General features: G+C 38.6%; 2 protein-coding genes across 2 annotated transcripts; both read left to right on the plus strand.

The window, feature by feature from the left end:
* Nucleotides 1-639: 639 nt before the first annotated feature.
* igfals (insulin-like growth factor binding protein, acid labile subunit) lies at nt 640-3910 on the plus strand. The gene is made up of 2 exons (XM_079887161.1): nt 640-1039; nt 1266-3910. The coding sequence occupies exon 2, from the start codon at nt 1271-1273 to the stop codon at nt 3122-3124; it is 1854 nt and encodes a 617-aa protein (XP_079743287.1). The 5' UTR covers nt 640-1039; nt 1266-1270; the 3' UTR covers nt 3125-3910.
* A 2030-nt stretch (nt 3911-5940) lies between these two features.
* On the plus strand, nt 5941-18160 carry LOC307167693 (dynein axonemal assembly factor 8). Its single transcript, XM_079886960.1, has 29 exons — nt 5941-6198; nt 6420-6536; nt 6738-6926; nt 6999-7089; nt 7161-7296; nt 7884-8096; nt 8211-8477; nt 8561-8672; nt 8747-8938; nt 9039-9191; nt 9390-9584; nt 9665-9778; nt 9889-10033; nt 10109-10367; nt 11522-11607; nt 11705-11859; nt 11980-12106; nt 12210-12335; nt 12416-12583; nt 12889-13182; nt 13276-13332; nt 13420-13458; nt 13545-13714; nt 14136-14319; nt 14398-14492; nt 14567-14669; nt 14827-15115; nt 15215-15284; nt 17831-18160. Exons 1-29 carry the CDS (start codon nt 6130-6132, stop codon nt 17891-17893), a joined length of 4278 nt encoding a protein of 1425 aa, XP_079743086.1. The 5' UTR covers nt 5941-6129; the 3' UTR covers nt 17894-18160.
* The last annotated feature ends 12 nt before the right edge of the window (nt 18161-18172 follow it).

Raw genomic sequence — 18172 nt, forward strand, 5'->3', positions numbered from 1 at the left:
AAATCTGTTGAACATTTCCACCACGATTGCCCTGGGGGAAAAAAAGAGAAAGTTTATTGAACATCTATTCATCTTTTGTGAACCCTTGAGACGACCAGTCACAGTCTGTTTGAGCATATCTCTGGGTCAACAAGTTCAGTAACCCTATGACAGGCAAGAACCTCCATTTAAAAATTACACTATGTGAATGAGATGCCTGAATTGATTTGTGTATGAGGGCAGGGAACTGCAGTGTTTGCCAGAGCAGGGGTCCTATCTCTGTTTGCCTTTACAATAGTTACCACTTCCTAACATTCTTTGAATGCCACTGAGTATTGACTCACATGATGTCTAGTTCTTCAAAGAAATACTAACATTTAACAGAAAACTTCTTTCTTTTACAGTGTTATCATTGCTCTCTTTGCAACTTATGTTTCAGTCTAAAATCGGAAAACAGACAATATGGTTTTCAGTCAGGCCTTGTTATAGATTGTTTAACCCGGATTCACTTTTTAGAGTTGGATGTCTTCCAACAGATAACCACAAGTGGAGCAAGTACCATCTGTTAAATGTCACTGATGGCTCGGTAGATTTACATGAACTTTGGAACACCATTCAGAGAAAGTCAAAGGATTTTCATCTAAAATGTGTGGGAGTATTAGACAGAAAATTCTGTGGCAATGCATTGACAATTAAAATTAGAGTACTAATTTTGTACAAAATATATCAAAAGGAGTTACATTAACATAATGGCAATATTTTAACATTTCCGCTTACACACTTTTCTACAAATAAATATATATATTGAAATCGTCCCGGACAGTAAATATTTATTATAAAATAGTGACTATAACAAGTTTTGCTAGGCTTAATTTAATATTCAACCGGTAAAACAGTAGCAACCGCAGAAAATGAAAACAGCAGAAATGAAGAGGTTAATTCTGTCTAGAACACTGTGTGGGTTTGTCTAGGTGATATATGGGGCAGAGGTGGTTCAGATCTGTCATACACATGCCCCTCTTCTAGTGATCGCCTGCTGGACTGCTGTCACAATAAAACGGTAGAGCCAAAACTCTAAATTTCTCAAATCTATTGTTTTTTAAATGTATTCATTTTTTCCATTGATGTTCAGTGAATGCTTGAGAATATAATCATGTGATGGTGTAAATGTATTGCAGCTGAACTACTTTCCTAAATCTGACAGATGTTGAAAAAGTATATAGATAGGCAGGTGCTTTGTTACCTTACAAGTTTTTGATGTTGGCATTTCGATAATTGTCTCTTAGTTGGGATGAACCCCTTTGTACTGCTATTGTTGTACACACTGGGGACATCAGTGGTGCTGGCAGACCCCAACAAAGACGAATCAAGACCCTCAGAGGATCCGGGGCCCTCGGTAGATCCAAAGCCCTCAGAGGAACCCACTGGCCAAAAAAGTGAGCCCTGCTCAAAGAAATGTACCTGTCTCCAAGATGACTACAGTTTAGAGCTCAATGTCTACTGCAGCACACGCAACTTCACCCAGGTTCCCTCCGACATCCCTCTGTCTACACGCTCGCTATGGCTGGATGGAAACCTGTTTGCTAACTTACCAGCGGCTGCTTTCGAAAAGCTGTCCAATCTGGAGTTCCTAAACTTACAGAGCAGCCTGCTGGTATCCCTTGATGCCCATGTCTTTAAAGGTCTGAATTCCCTTGCTCACCTGCACCTTGAGAGGAACAATATTCGTTCATTACCTGGCATAGTCTTCCAGGGCACACCCAACCTTGCGTCCCTCAGTCTCAACAATAATCAGCTGTCTCGAATAGATGACAGGTTGTTCGCTGGACTCAGCCACATGTGGCTGTTGAACCTAGGATGGAATTCACTGTCTGTCCTGCCTGAGACGGGGTTTCAGGACCTACATGGATTACGAGAGTTAGTTCTTACTGGGAATCGTCTGGCGTATCTCCAACCGCAGCTATTTCAGGGTCTTACTGAGCTCAAAGAATTGGACCTAACTGGAAACAATCTAAAAGTTATCAAGGCAAATGTGTTTCTGAAACTACCAAAGCTGCAGAAGCTTTATCTGGCCCAAAACCAGATCGTGACCGTGGCACCTAGGGCATTTGTGGGCATGAAATCTTTGAGATGGTTGGATCTCAGCAGGAATCGTCTATCTGTACTTCACGATGAAACTTTCCTCGGTCTACACAGCATACACGTGCTTCGCCTGTCAAACAACTCGATTAGTAGTCTAAGACCTGGGACTTTCCGTGATTTGCAGTATCTTGAGGAACTCTGCCTTTGTCACAACCAGATACGAGCCTTGGGAGTGAGAGTTTTTGAAGGGCTGGGCCATCTAGAGGTGCTGAACTTGGAGAACAACCGGCTACAAGAGGCACGCATGGGCACATTTATGGGCCTGAATCACCTTGCTGTGATAAAACTTACAGGCAGTTGTTTTCACAGCCTACCAGATCAAGTTTTCAAGGGTTTGTCAAAGCTCCACAGTATTCACCTTGATAGAAGCTGTTTGGCAAAAGTCTCAGCCCAAAGTTTTGCTGGTCTTGCAGGTCTTCGTCGCCTTTTCCTACAACACAACAACATCTCTACCGTGGAGCGTCAGAGTTTTGTGGAACTACAAGGGCTGCAACAGCTTGATCTAAGATTCAACCAGTTAACATCCATCACCTCCCACACATTTTATGGCCTGAAGAATCTTGAGTACCTGCTACTGTCAGGCAACTTACTTCGCAATCTTCCTTCTGAGGCCTTACTGCCACTGCAACACCTGTCTTGGCTGGATCTCTCTGGAAACAGGTTGGAGCTCATACGTAATGCGACTATATACATGTTGCCACGCTTGCGTTACTTGAACCTGAAAGACAATGTACTGGTCAACCTTCCAGCTTCTATACCTGATCGCTTGGATCAGCTCTGGCTCTCAGGTAACAACTGGAAATGTGACTGTAGTGCCAAACCCTTTCGGGATTTTGTTCTACAGAAGCCACAGGTAGTTCCACTGCAGGTTGAAATGCTTGGGGAAGGTGAGGAGCCCCATACACTTGTCACAATATACAATAACATCACATGTGCCAGCCCACTAAGTGCTTCTGGACTTGACCTGCGGAACATCGGCAGTGAACATTTCCGGAACTGTTAAATTTAAAAATAATATTAATTCTACAAAACAGAGATTACGTTTTCTATTCAGACATTATAATTCAGAGCTTCCAATCATGACATTTTATTTATCTCTGAAATATCTTCTTTTGTGAAAAGATCTTAAGAAGATCCTTAATTTTGTTTGTTTGTGGTCTCTATATAAACACGGAAAAGGACATTGCGCAAAAGCTTGTTCTGATAAATCAAACCCAAATATGGTGATATGTACACAATATTGATCCATGCTCTAAGTCCAAAGGCCTGCCTTCAGGTTTAAACATGGTCAATTCCCCATTTATCTTCTTCAGCAACATTCTAAATCAATCGATTAAAATAACAATTACAATAATTAACAAATTAAATGTAACTTTATTAATACCCCTAGTAGAGTTTACTAATAAAGCAGTTAATATGGGCAGCTCAGATTACATATGGTTTCCAGTTGCATGACAGGTCAGTTTTTTCAGACCACAAGTTTTACATTCATGTGTTTACTATGGGACTTTTATAAAATAAAAGAGTTTCACTAGATTCTGACTGGTTTATTGAATTTGTCCACAAACAAAGACATGGATTTTTTACACAAAAATTAACACAACAACAGCGTGAAATGGCACAATACATAAAGACTATTTTTTTCACAAGTAATAGGCTATTTATTTTGTTTTTGTCACACATAATTTTCAGCTCAATCTCACATTTTTCATATTTTGTCTCATATTTCAGCTCAATCTCCTCACTGACACTGCTGTTTTCATAGTTTTGAAACTGTAAATATTGGACCTTCATAACAAAAACCAAACAAAAACGATAGGCTATTTGTTCAATTTTAATAATAGTAATAAACCCAACACGTGAGTAAACCTAGCCTATATCCTCCTAAGACCCAGATTTTTTTTTATTTTTTTTTTATTTTATTTCATGTCATTACATTGTTTAGAGAATTAGAAAAAAAATGAAACCATTTGGAACAAATTATATTTTATTCAAATGTTATGCTAGGCTATATGTCCTCTGTAGTGGACACCAGGACACAAAAGACACAAAATGACATATGCAAAAACAATGGGATTTTTTTTTTATTTTTTTTAAATCAATTTTTAGGTTTCAGGATTGTTTTAAACCACACATTGTTTAAAGATGACTAATGAAAGATATAGCTACAGAATGAATTGATAATATACTTTTACTTAATGCAATATGTGGGTAAAATTGCCATAAATGGGTAGTCTCATTCAATGTAAATGTATCTATACAATGTATCTAATTAGCATATTAATGTATTCTTGGGGCAAAGTCATGAAACAGAAGTGTAATAATGGGAGTAATAATTGGCAACATTTTCATAATAATATCTAATATTTCATAGAAATATTGATATATAATTCATTTCTCTATTTTTACTTGTTTTGTCTCCCAAAATGCCTGAAAAACAAGTCCGGATGTCCTCTACAGTGGACATGTAGGCCTATGAAACCATGCCCTGTTTTGTAACAGAACAGTTTTTTTTATTTATTTTTTTTTTATGAGAAACCCCATAACATTTTGAAAATTAATCAAGTTGAAATTATTACAAAATAAATATTATCATTTTCCACAAGAGTGCTAAATTTGACCACTAAATTAATGTCAGTCATTTTTAAAGACCAATGAGAAGTTGTTTTCATGGTGAAACCTCCAAACACTCTGAAAAGCCCTGAATGTGCTTTTTACACTACAGGACATCCAGCGTAAAACGGTGACATATGATGTCAGAGACATAAATATAATGTTCACTTAGTGGACAAAGAAAACCGTGACAGCTGTTCCTAAGAGCTCGATTAGCAAGTTTCGCGCCAAAACATCTACGTGACAGTGAAGACATGCAAATAGCACTGTCAACAAAACTATGTCTACAGCAGGGACCAGGCCAGAAATGTTCAAGGGGGTGGGCGTGAAAACTGCATGCCAAATTGCCAAGAAAAATATGACGCAGCAGTTTCAGGTTCAAAGTCTTAAAACAGCAAACAAACAACAACAACAACCTATATAAAATAAAAAAATAACCTGTAAAAATGGTCACTTATTCAACTTAAAACTTACATTCTGTTACTGCTTTGTATACTCGAATTGGCTGTAGCTACAAGTCATTTAAACATATTAAAATTATATATATATATATATATATATATATATATATATATATATATATATATATTAAAAAATTGACTAAAAATTAAGTTGAATCTCGAGTAACTTGCTAAAATTGCTTAAATTATTCTTTTGAGTTAAAGTAATCTAAAAACATTGACTTGAATGATCGATCATATCATTTGTGCCTGACAAACACAATAAAATGGCTCATGCAGCCTATGTTATTATATGATTTTAACGCTTAGAATTTATAAACATTGAGCAAATATGTTTGTACTTACCTTTGCACGTCCTCCTCCTGCAATATTAATCTGAAACGACGGATGTTCTGATTAAAAGTGGAGATGAACCAAAACATCTTGTGTCAGTCTGCAGTTCGCGTTAAATGATTCGCCTGGATTCATTGCTAGATTGGTTTCTTGTAGCAGTACAATTGGACATAGGCTTTTTTAAAAGCATATTGATATTTGCTCCACCATTTGCAAATTCAACCCCACAAACGCGCAAATAATAGTTTGAAATTTAATGTCTAACGTTAAGCCAACTTTACCGCCGTTACTATTACAACAAGGTTAACAACCTTGCGTCATAAAGATAACTTTGTGGATGACACTAACAGAAACTGACGAATCACATTCAACGTTTCTTTTTGACAAGCATGTGTTACGGGATGCACCTCATAAACCAGGCCGACTCGGAGCTTCGCCACTGGTCTACAGCAGCGCGTGTGGTCACCATGACAACTAACTAACGTTACAGTTGAGTTCGTTGGCGTCTGGATGTCAGACCGCATTCAGAGTCAACAGCAGCTGCTGTTTACTACCGTATTTTGAATGAAAAACTACGCACCTGCCCTGCCAAACACAAGAAATGCAGAGGAATTCGCATTTAGACGACCTTATATCCAAGTTACCATCCCTTGACTCTGACCTGTCATCAGTAAGTTCAAGCTAACGTTATGTGTTCTCTGATCTCTGATGATATTTTCACACGTGACTTTCTTTTAATCGTTATATTACCAGTGTTTATGATTTGTAATGATTATTTCTGACCAAGTCAATGAGGTACAGGTGAATTGTGATCCTAAATCTCACAAGCTTTACAATCAAGGTAGACTATCTGAAATAAACACAAACACAACTGAACATTTCACACTGCAGTCGGACGATGAAGAAGAGATATCTGTAACGTTACTTCAGAGACCACCAAGGATTCACTTGCTGAGAGGGACCAGGATGAACCTGGAGTGTGTTTCACCGAAAGAGCCAGAAGTCGAGGTGTGTATGTGTGTGCGTGAGTGAGTGAGTGAGAGAGAGAGAGAGAGAGAGAGAGAGAGAGAGAGAGAGAGAGAGAGTGAGAGAGAGAGAGAGAGAGAGAGAGAGAGAGAGAGAGAGAGAGAGAGAGAGAACCATCTCTAATATTTTCTCAGATCAATTTGTCTTACATAATGCATGCATCTAAACAAATCTGTATCACAGCTATTCACTTCCGGGACTGATGATGACCAGAAAGGTGACTCTAATCCTCAGCTTCCTGTGGGTCACAAAACAGAAGGATCACTGAATGAAAGAGTGGCACATAAAACAGAAGACAATGTGCCTTTGCAACAGAAAGCAAACAAGACTGGATGTATAGAGACCCCGTTCTGCCCTGTTTTATCATTGACAGTAAGTTGTATATAATCAGATTATTAGACCAGAGCTAACTACAAAGTATGTAACACATTATTATCTCAACAGCCTCCTGATACCTGGGATCTCGACCAAGTCCTTCAGACTCTAAACCAACACAAACCTCTTATCGAACCAATTCAACCCAATACACACAAAGGTTGGATTGCAGACTGTTTTTATTCATTTAGACTAAGATGAACAAGAGAAAAACATAATTGTTTGTTGCAGGCGACGACAGTGAAACGCATGAAAATGATTTAATGAAACAGCTGGTTGCTTTTTGTGAGAAGAAAGTAAATGAGATGGAAATACAGACACATGTTTCATCTTCGAAAACCCATAATATACAAGAATCATCCCTCAGGTAGAGTCATGTCATCTGTATTGCTATTATGACATTACACTACTGTTCAAAAGTTTGTGCTCAGTATGTTTTAACAAAATATATAAATATTTGATTCAGCAATGATGTATTAAATTGATCAAAAGCGACAGTAAAGATATTTATAATGTTACAAAAGATTTCAAATAAATGCTGTTCCTTACTAAATCCCAAGAAAATGTATCAAGTTTCCACAACAATATCAAGCAGCACAACTGTTTTCAGTTTTCATGTTTCTTGAGCATCAAATCAGCATATTAGAATTATTTCTTAAGGATCATGTGACACTGAAGACTGGAGTAATGATGTCGAAAATTCAGCTTTGTCATCACAGGAATAAATTACATTTCAGTACATCAAAATAGAAAACAGTTATTTTAAATTGTAATATTTCACAATATAACCATTTTCACTGTATTTTTGATCACATAAATGCAGCCCTGGTGGGCTTCTTTCAAAAACATTAAACCGACCCTAAACATTTGAACAATAGTGTATATTCATGTTCCAAGATTTGAATTTCTGTACTGCAGGTTTAATGTGTCTGTGACTTTTCCCTGATGAACTAGGCGACCGATGAAGGACTTCAAAGAGACCTCAAAATTACAACTCAATCAAGACTCTCCCACCATATATATTGACTTGCGCAACAACAAATTTCAAACAGAGCAATCAGCTATTTGCCAGAGTAACAGTGTCATAAGTCCTGTAAACATGAAAAAGAAAATAAGCTCCATTAAGAGGACGACTAACACAAAGGCAAAAGCAAATGGGCAGAAAAAGTAAGAGATCACATACAACTTATAATTAATTATATTTCAGGTAATGAATGACTATAGAGTTAAATATACTCCCACTACGTCTTATTACAATGCATGTTTATTTTTCATTTCTAGAGAATTTGCTGGGAAGAGTTTATTACTCCAAAACACCAGACAGTCAAAACAAAGTGTGGTAGAGATATCTGGGAGAGATTTTGCTGAGGCTAGACAGAAAACCCCCTCAGGGAAAATCATAAAGGAAAACCAGCTTTGTGATTTTGAAACTAGCTGCAGTGAACCTGGTATTCAGCAGGTCAATGTCTGCTGCTCTACTGCAAACTGTGACCAACATAAACAACATTCTCAATCTTCTCACGTTCCAGCTGCTCAAAACAAACAAAGGTATGAAGTATTCTTACGTTTTCTTCACTCTCGGGAATATGCATAACCTAATGTAATAACTGTATGACCATGCACCAACACAGCCATAAAGTCAGATGGCAGAAGGATCTGAAGTTCTTGCAAACATTCAGACCTCAACGTTCTGTTAATAACACGGAGGAAGCCGCTGAGAGGACTGATATTCTTTATGACCCTGTGAGTTATTGGCAGTTTTTCTATAAAATAATAATTGATGATAATAATAACACTGCTGTACTCACTTCCCTTAGGAAGCATCCTACCTTCCCACTGTGAACACCCTGCCTGCAGATCTAGAGATGAGGGAGTGTTTGCTGTTGACTGTGTCCTTGTCCAGTCTTGGGGTGGTGGCTGGAAGAATGCAGAGAAAAGCACAGACAGTGGATTCAGCCTTCATCAAATCACATGTTTACAATGCACTCATAGCATGGTTCTTGTCTTTGGTATGTCTTATTTACAAAAAAATAATAACAATAATTTGGCAGTGAAACATTTTTTTTGACATGCTATGCTACATTTCATCTGTTACCTGTTCTGTGATAGACTGATCCCAAAAACTGCAATAGAAAAGGTAACAAGCTTGATGCCCCTTTCTGGGTGGCTGGGCTGCAGCAGTTTTATAAGGAAGATGGCTTGGCCATGTACATCTGTGCCATGTCTCTTGAGGATGGTCAAACTGGCTGTAGGAAACCCATGGTGAGTTCTAAACATAATCCTCAGCATATTTGTTTATTAAATATTTGGCTCATTTTACAAGGCTTTCTGCAATTTCCCACTTAATACGTACAAATACTACAACAGATTCTGTGTGGGCCAAACATTATTTAAAAATAAGGTCTTTATTGACTATTATTCAAGTTTATATTGGAATCTGATTTTTTTTTTTTCTCATAGAAAAAGGAGGTCAAAAAGAACGAGAGCATGTTTTACAGGCGAGTTTGCAAGTTTTTTGCTCAGACGCCATTGAAGACTGTTGCATTCTGGGTACCTCAGCTTAATAATTTGATGGAGGAACAGGCTTATCCTACACATGTCCACATGCCCTCATCTTACCTGGACTGCTTCATCTCTGTCAACCCAAATATAGAGGTTGTGTATGATTTAGGTTTCCAATTTCTTTTCTGTTATTTAGACATTATTTTCTAAATCCTTACTGCGCTTTGTTTCAGGCCGTTGAAAAGGCCTTTAGTGTGATCCCAGGATTCTACTGGCAAACTCTGGAAACCGAAGATCAAAAATGTCAAAGGGCAGAAGCCACAAATTCAAAAGAGTGTCATACTGAGGTGAAGGAGTCTTTAGAAAATGCCATTTTGTCTTTCAGTGGACATAATATATATATAGTATCTTATTGTATGGTTACAAAGGTTTTTTTTTTTTTTTTTTTTGCTTTTAGACGGCACTTGTTCTGATAGGCAGGGCACTGTTGCTTAACCCACTGGCAATGCATCACACACTTGAGCTTATTTGCAGATCAAGTCTAGATGTATGTGGTGTCCGTTTCCTCTACCCACCCCAAGAGCTACTGAAAAACTTTGCAGGTACAAATCATCTCCCACCATAATTACACAAAATGTACACAAATTGCATGAGTTAATGCCTATCCTGTCTTCTAGTCAGCAAGTCACTTATGCATAGCGAGGGACAGCCAGTGCTTATCATGGCTTTCCGGGGTCCTCACGCTAACTCAGTGTGGCAGGAGATCACAGGGCCATCAGACCCCCAGCTGGCAAGGCGGACAGATCCAGCATCCATCAACGCCCTTTACCATCATAGTCGAGACCAGCCCCTGCTCTACTCACCCCGTCTTGCCAATCGTGTGCATCTGGGGCTCTGCTTGTGGTTTGGTGGTAGAATAGCAAAAAACACCCCAATGTTAGTATCTTACAATGTTAGATTTACTAACAGCTTGCGGCAGTGCAAACACTCTTTTGGCGTTAAAAAACTACTGTCAGGATTTACTAAAGACATTTGAAGATTAAAAATTTGCACTGAAAAGGCGTGAACGGAGTTATTTTTGCGACTGACCTTATTATGCATTTGTTGCAGTTTCCCTTTCAGACAAAATTTATGGGAGGACAGTATTTAAATGAATCATGCAAGATGATTTACTAAGGTTTTGCACTAATCAATTTACTGGATTTGTGCCATTATTTACCGCCCCAAAAAAGCATGTCTTAAACCGGACGCTAATTTGCACTGCTCTTGGTAGATTGCATTGGTCATTATGGAAATGATCCGGCTGCGTCTGTGTTCTTTAATTTGCTTTCCACTCCCATCAACGCTTTTATGGGATTCAGACTAATTTGCTCTGTTTAGTATATCTGTCCCTTAGTATCTTAATACATTAAAAAAATATAGTTTTCATTTTCTTTCATCATTTAATTGTCTTTCTTATGTGAAACACAAATATATTTCAAGAACCTGTCAGCTGCTTTTGTCCATATTATGAAAGTCAATGGGAGCCAAAACCATCAAACTCTAAAGGATATGAAATTAACGTCAAATTAATCCATATGATTTAGCGGATATGTTAAGTCTTTTGAAGAAATATGATTTAAAATTTAAACCTTTATTCACTCTCAAATCAAAACTTTGCTCAACAGATTACATTGAATATGGTGACACAAACCTAAAACATGACATTTGGTGATTATGAGACAATTGATATTTGATGTAGTCTATGTGTGTTGGCTGATTTTGATTTAAATTGAGTGAATAAAGACTTGCATTTAAATTTCATCATATAACGTAAGCATCTGGCTTCAGAAGTCCAATTTGTATAGATTCATTTCACTCTATCATTGTGCTTTTTGGAGCTTGATAGTTCTGGGTTCTATTTACTTACATAATATGGACAAAAACAGATAGAAAGATTCTTCAAAATCTTCATTCTATCTTGCGTTTCGTAGAAGAAAGAAAATTCATACACGTTTTTGAATGATATGATTAAATGATGACTGAATTTACATGTTTGGGCAAACTATTCCTTTGAACTACCTGCTGACTCTGATTATCGCTCTTAACAGGATTCAGGACTCAGAGGAGGGTGACAGAGGAGATAGATCCCACATTCTTACCTCTTCTCCAGCAACATTATGTGCCACTGTTGAAGGTGACTATAAGATAAAATAAAAACTCTTGTCATTGTAACAGTGTCTTACATCTTATATGTCAAACTTTCTACCCCTTTTCCCTTTGTCCCCATACAGCGGATATATTCCTTATTGTGTCTCCTGTGGTTGGACCATGCTGTTACAGCTACATACTATCTGCCTGTGCAAAGACAGGGTTCAGTCTGTTGGGACTTCAAAGGGCACATATATCAAGGAAACAAGCTCAATCTCTGGGTCTCACCACCAAGCAGGTGAATAAACCCAACAGTGAGCCTGTACTAGTACAGAGATATATTGAAACTGAGAGCGGGACACTACCATGACATTGATGCTGATTGCATTTGTCTGGAAACGCTGTATGTCTCCGTTAGGTTGCAGCGTTCTGTCACGCTCCCACAGTGTTGCTGGATGGAGAACAGGTTGAGCTGTCCTCTAATTGTCTTGTGCTGCTCATGAGGAGAGAAAGTGCAGTTAGACACTCTTCCAGACTGCCGATAGGTAGAGCATCCGGATAGCACATATCGTGCTAGGTATTGACTGTATGTGAAGCTGTACAGAGATGCTCCAAGAATTAAATGTCCTGTTTCTTTGCCTGATGAAGGTTGTATGAATGAGCTTGCTGCCCAAGGTCTTATTGGATCAATCCGTGCAAGATTCACAGATGTTGTTGATCCACACATCTGCTTTCACACTGTACCCTACTCTAAAAACCACCAAAATGTTCTGGGTACATACATTACAATGCATTTTCATAAATTACTCAATTACCGCCCAATAGTATTTTGACATTTATATGATATCCTACAGGTGGGCCCATGTGGACAGTACCAAAGTGTAACCACATCATCCTGTCCAAACACACCTATCCCTCTTGGCCAGATGTAGAGCAGGTGGTGATTCTCACATTGACTGGTCAAAACATCATGAAGAATGAAATGGGCTTTCTTCATAAAGTTCTCAGGGGAGATGCAGCAGGTACATGAACTCTACCTAAAACACAATTTCCAGTCCTGCTCACGGAGGGCCACCTTCCAGCAGAGTTTAACTCCAATCCTAATTAAAAACACCTGGACCAGCTAATCAAGATCTTCGGTATCACTAGAAACATCCAGGCAGGTGTGTTAGAGCCAAACTTTGCAGGAAACTGGACCTCCAGAAGTAGGACTGGACATCCCTGACCTAAAACTATCCTTCACAAATGTACCTGTGTACTTTGAGTAATTTACAGTAAGGACGTTTCTGCGTCTGGCTACTGAATCTACTTTCTCTTGTACACGCAGGACTAGATGGATTCGAGTTGCTGGCATTGAAGTGGGTGTCCAAGCTGTCTAAGTGGCAGGCACAAGAGTTGAGTCCTTTTGAGATCGGGGACAGAGAGTGGCAGAGCAGTGTGCATAGCTTGACATCCACACCTGCCCTGGTCTTGGCTCTGAGGAGGGTGAGGGCATTCATCACCCTACGTAGACTTTTACCACAAAATTACCCAGGAAACCTGCATGTATTGATGTCCCCTACTCCCGAGACAGCTTTCAGACAGACCTGCCTCTTCTTCTCCGAGGCAGAATTGGTCCCTGGTGAGGATTCGACTAGATAATAGTTTGGTAGGGATGATCTTTTTACTTTTGTGCCAAAAGCAGTTTGCTTAACTTAAGCTTCTTTATCTTCAGATCACAGCAGTCGTCCATCATTGAAATTTCTACCACTTCATCACATTGACACTCCTGGTATGTACAGAAACAGAACCAAGCCAAAATCTATTTTACCCTCCCATGTACTCTGGGAACTGACTGTCAATCTCCGACAACCCTCAGGTCTCAGAAGTCAGTCACTTTATAGTTACATGACAGTGGGTAAGTGATGTCTTCTCAGAACATGTCCTTTTAGAAGCTGTCTTTCATGGCTTTTTCTTTCAGCTGCCTCCCTCTGTACTCTACAGGCCCAGAGCCACTTTTGACACTAGCTCTGTTCAAGCCTGGAGCCTGGAGACACAGCTTTGGTAAAATTCTCACCATAATCAAACAGAATGGATATACTCTAGTGGGCTTACGCGTGCTTCTGCTGGACTCAGACATGGCAAATGCACTGATACATCCGCCGGAGCAACAGGTCACTCTGTTCTCTTCTTCCTGAAAATATCCTAAAAAGAGCAAATAATCACATTTATTCTAGACCACTGTGAAAAAGTAGTACACTGTAGCATACTTTTAAAATTAGTAATTAGTACTCGAGTGCAAACTGAACGTAATGCTTTCACGCTTAATAGCATATTAATTGCAAGTAAATAAAAATGTAGTTTAAATGTATTTTAAATACAATGAGCTTTACTTTAGAGAGATTTTTTGACCCACTTAAGTAAGACTTCATAAATAGAATTTTTATAATTACCTGTAAATTTACTGACAAGCATTTATGGTTAACCAAAATATACCGATGGATACTCTCTGTAAAAACTTGTATTAGTCAACATCAAAATAAATGTACTTTTTTAAAGCATAAAAACAAATGTTCATGTTTATTTGATGTCCAGGATCCCACCGAGGAGCTGGAGTTGAGATCCGGCCCCTCGCTGGCTTTGGGTTTACTGAGAGTGAATGCGGTAATGAGGCTGTTGGAGCTGATGGGTCCTCAGGACCCTGTTGAAGCCCGTACTATAGATCAGACACAATGGAGGACACAGTATGGCTCTGACAGACTGCATAATGGCATCTATGGTCAGCACTCTGACAAACATAATCAGACGTTAAAGTCTGGTCAAAGCTTACTAACACTATTTGTACATTCTTGTACAGGATCTCCATCTTATCGGAAGGCTGTAGAAGACATAAAACTGGTATTTCCAGAGGGGGTGTGCTGCACTGAAACTTCATTTATGAAACACGAGAAGGTATTGTAACCATTTTTTTCCTTGCTACAAGTATATTGGTGCTCTAGTTAAACATCTCTTCTGTCTTATTTCAGATATCCTGTTTGCGTTCAGATCCTGATGCTAGTTTGGACCGTGAACAGTTGAACACCCTTAGAACCGCTGTCAAGAACACATTTTCATCAGGATTTGGTCAAGGCAAGGCATTCTTCCTCTTCCTCACCCCTCTAACAACACATCAGAAAACAGAGTCAATGACACAAATACAAAACCTGTAGATGTTTTACTAGCTGCGATTGACCTTTGTAATGAGGATGGGAATGGTTGTTGTTTATTTGTGTTTTGGTGCCAGTAGGGCCTTTGGTCTGCAGTGCTCTTTGTCAGACCACCTGCTTGCTGATACCTTCCAACCTCCTGCAACAGAGTCAGCCTCCTCTGTACTCGGAGCTACTGCATTGGCTGCTAAGGACAGGCTGCCACCTGGTGGCTGGAAAGCTCTGCACACCAGATGAAAAACAAAGGCAGCACATGTCTGAGTTACTGAGGTCCTCTGCTGGTGGAGCACTTCTACTTGAGGGTCCCTGCCTTATCATTGCTTTGCAGGCAGACAATGCTGTCACATGCTTTGATATCATTCTTGAGAGGTACAATCAAAGCTGAAAGAAAAATGTAAAAGTTTACAGCAGACTGTAATACAAATCATATGTAATTCAACACAATTATGTATTTTCCTTCTGCTGTAGCGTTTGTAGGGCGAGACCAGACTTTAGAAGAATTACCATGAAACTTCTTTACCCAAACTCTGAAAGTGGGGTGAGTCTACAGTAACATTTATCTTACACTCTTAAACACAAAGGTTCTAAAATGTTTTTGCAGCAACGCCAATGAAGAACCATTTTTGGTTCCCCAAAGAACATTTCAATGGGGGCTTTCGCACCAGAGGAAAGTTTTCATAGCTCCTGTAACTATTGGTGGGAGAAGTACCCGCTTTTTGACGTGTTCGCACTGCAGGAACTGGGAATGATTTTAGTTATAGGAACACCTTTTATTAAAGGCTACTAAATTAGCTAGAGTAGGGTCTAACCAAGCACAATTGGAACTACCAGTGACACAAGTGTACGTTGATTGGCCGAACGCATGCCATACGAAACACCGGTGTGGTGAAGAGATGAGTCCCAGCTTAGGACCCAAGCAATCCGATTGTTTCAAAGCTCGTTTTATGGGTAATCGATTTAGTGCCTGGTTACAAATCAGATATCACTTTATAATACAAGTCGTTTGAACTACGTTATAACGACCATTGATATCTTTTAACTTAAATGTTTCATATTCTAGTATATAACCAAAGCTATAGATTATGAAATTAAACATTTCTCGTTCTTAGTGCGTTTTTTTTTTTTTTTTTTTGTAGTTAGCTTAGATGGTAGCATAGCATACAGCTATCGGAAATGATTAGAGATAACGTTTTTTTCACCATCTACGATATTTTTCGATAAAAAAACTTCTACTTAAAGGAGAACTCCGGTCAATTTTAACATTGAGCTCATTTTTTTGTACATTTGGAGTGCTGTCAATACAGAGAACAACGACAAAAATCGGTGTTGCCTACACCGAGTTATTCTATTTTCAAAATTTGCACCCTGTTGACTTCAATGGGGCAAGTACTAAACCTGCTTTTAGCCTCTTAACATCCTTGATGTGTCATTACAAGTGCACATAAAATGTGAGTGATTCCTTCGGAGTGAACACGAGTGAGTCTGACTGCAGTAGATGTGAAAGAAATGTATAAAAATGATGTTATTTAAGCCAGCGCAAATACCTTTGTTTACATCCTGTTTTTCGGTTGAAGTCCAAAGTAGTCGATTGCAGAGTTCACACGCATAGGTTTAATACCTATGATCACGCGCGTGAACTCGGCAATCGACTACTTCGGACTTCAACCGAAAAACAGGATGTAAACAAAATAACTCGGTGTAGGCAACACCGATTTTTGTCGTTGTTCTCTGTATTGACAGCACTCCAAATGTACAAAAAAATGAGCTCAATGTTAAAATTGACCGGAGTTCTCCTTTAAGCATAATTGACCTGCTTGTAATTAAAAAAAAATATATTATGCCTTATTGCTTAGTAACAATTAACAATGTCGCAAAACATACCTAAAAATGCAATTACTTTCACTTAAACTATATAAATAATGAGGATAAAAATAAAAGATTATTACATGAATTAAAGTTTGATTGATTAAGAATCGCGAGAACAGCTTTTGATCAGGCATACTACTGGGGTCCTAAGCTGGGACTTATCTCTTCACCACACCGGCACCCGCCATTATTAAATACATACTCCACAAATATGGAAAAAAGTGATGATAGGCTGACGTCAAAGTTCAGGCACTTCTCAACCTTTACGCTATGGTCGCGCTTAAATTACGTAGCGGTCAGCCGGGTTACGTCACTTCAGAGTTCCTACTGGTGGTGCGAATGTAACCAGGAAAATGGCCCTTGAAAAGTTAGTTCTCGGGGGACCTTCCTGGTGGCTAGTTCCTATAACTACCTGGTGCGAAAGCCTCTAATGAAGATTTTAATAATCTAAAGAACTATTTTCCACTATAAGGAAGCTACTGTGTAATAGAAAGATTCCACTGATGTTAAAGTTTGTTCATTGAATCAAATTGCCAAATTGCAACCTAGACTATTTTTGTTAATCTACCCGAGTCAAACATTTGTGTAAAAGCATAATTAGAATGGAAATGCCACTTTTAAGATTGACCGTATTTTTGTTTTTGGTCAAAATGCCTTTTAAATGGGAGTGCTATCACTACTATGATAGCATCAAAATCACTATTTTTAAAACACTAAAAAGAAAGGTTTTGTACGACTCACTTTATCAGTTAGTGAGTCCGGTGGCTGGAATTTTGTCAGTCATAAGTAGTCGATCTCCGAATGAAATGTAACATGAGGAGAGTAAAGATCTTGAGTAAAAAACAAGCGAGTCGTACAAAACCTTAAACTTTGTGTAGACAAACAATGTTCTCAATGCTCTAGCTCATGTGTAGAGCCCCTGGGGATACTTCAAGCAGTTTCATGTTGTGTCAAGCCTCCTTAGTGTTTTAAAAATAGCGATTTTGATGCTATCATAGTAGTGCCCCTAGCACTCCCATTCAAAAGGCATTTTGACCGAAAACAAAAATACGGTCAATCTTAAAAGTGGCGTTTCCATTCTAATTATGCTTTTACACAAATGTTTGACTAAGGTAGATTAACAAAAATAGCCTAGGTTGCAATTTGGCGAGAGTTACCCTTTAAGAGTACTTTTAACTGTTTCCCCATTTGATAACCCTGAACCTTTTCTGTGTGCAGGCAGTGAAATTGCTGCGTTACCTGTTTGATGATCACTGTCTTGAGTCAGTCTTCACCGCATAGCACCACAGTAACCAGGATTTATTCCATAATATGTACCTAGTGGTGAATATTTCGTTTTCTATAATCCACATCAATGTGATTTAGTGACATTCATGTTTTTTTTTTTTTTTTTTACATTGTTAAAGAAATGAAACGATTGTTTTAATCTTACTTGTGCACAAAACACTTAGTGTTCCTAAATTGCATATTAAGTCAAGAGTAGTCATATTGTAACCCTTAAATTGATTCCAACTCCTCACTAGAACAAAATAAAGAAGTTATCAGTCTACTCAGCAACTG

This window comes from Squalius cephalus, assembly GCF_949319135.1.
Source record: "Squalius cephalus genome assembly, chromosome: 1".
Taxonomy (NCBI): Eukaryota; Metazoa; Chordata; class Actinopteri; order Cypriniformes; family Leuciscidae; genus Squalius; species Squalius cephalus.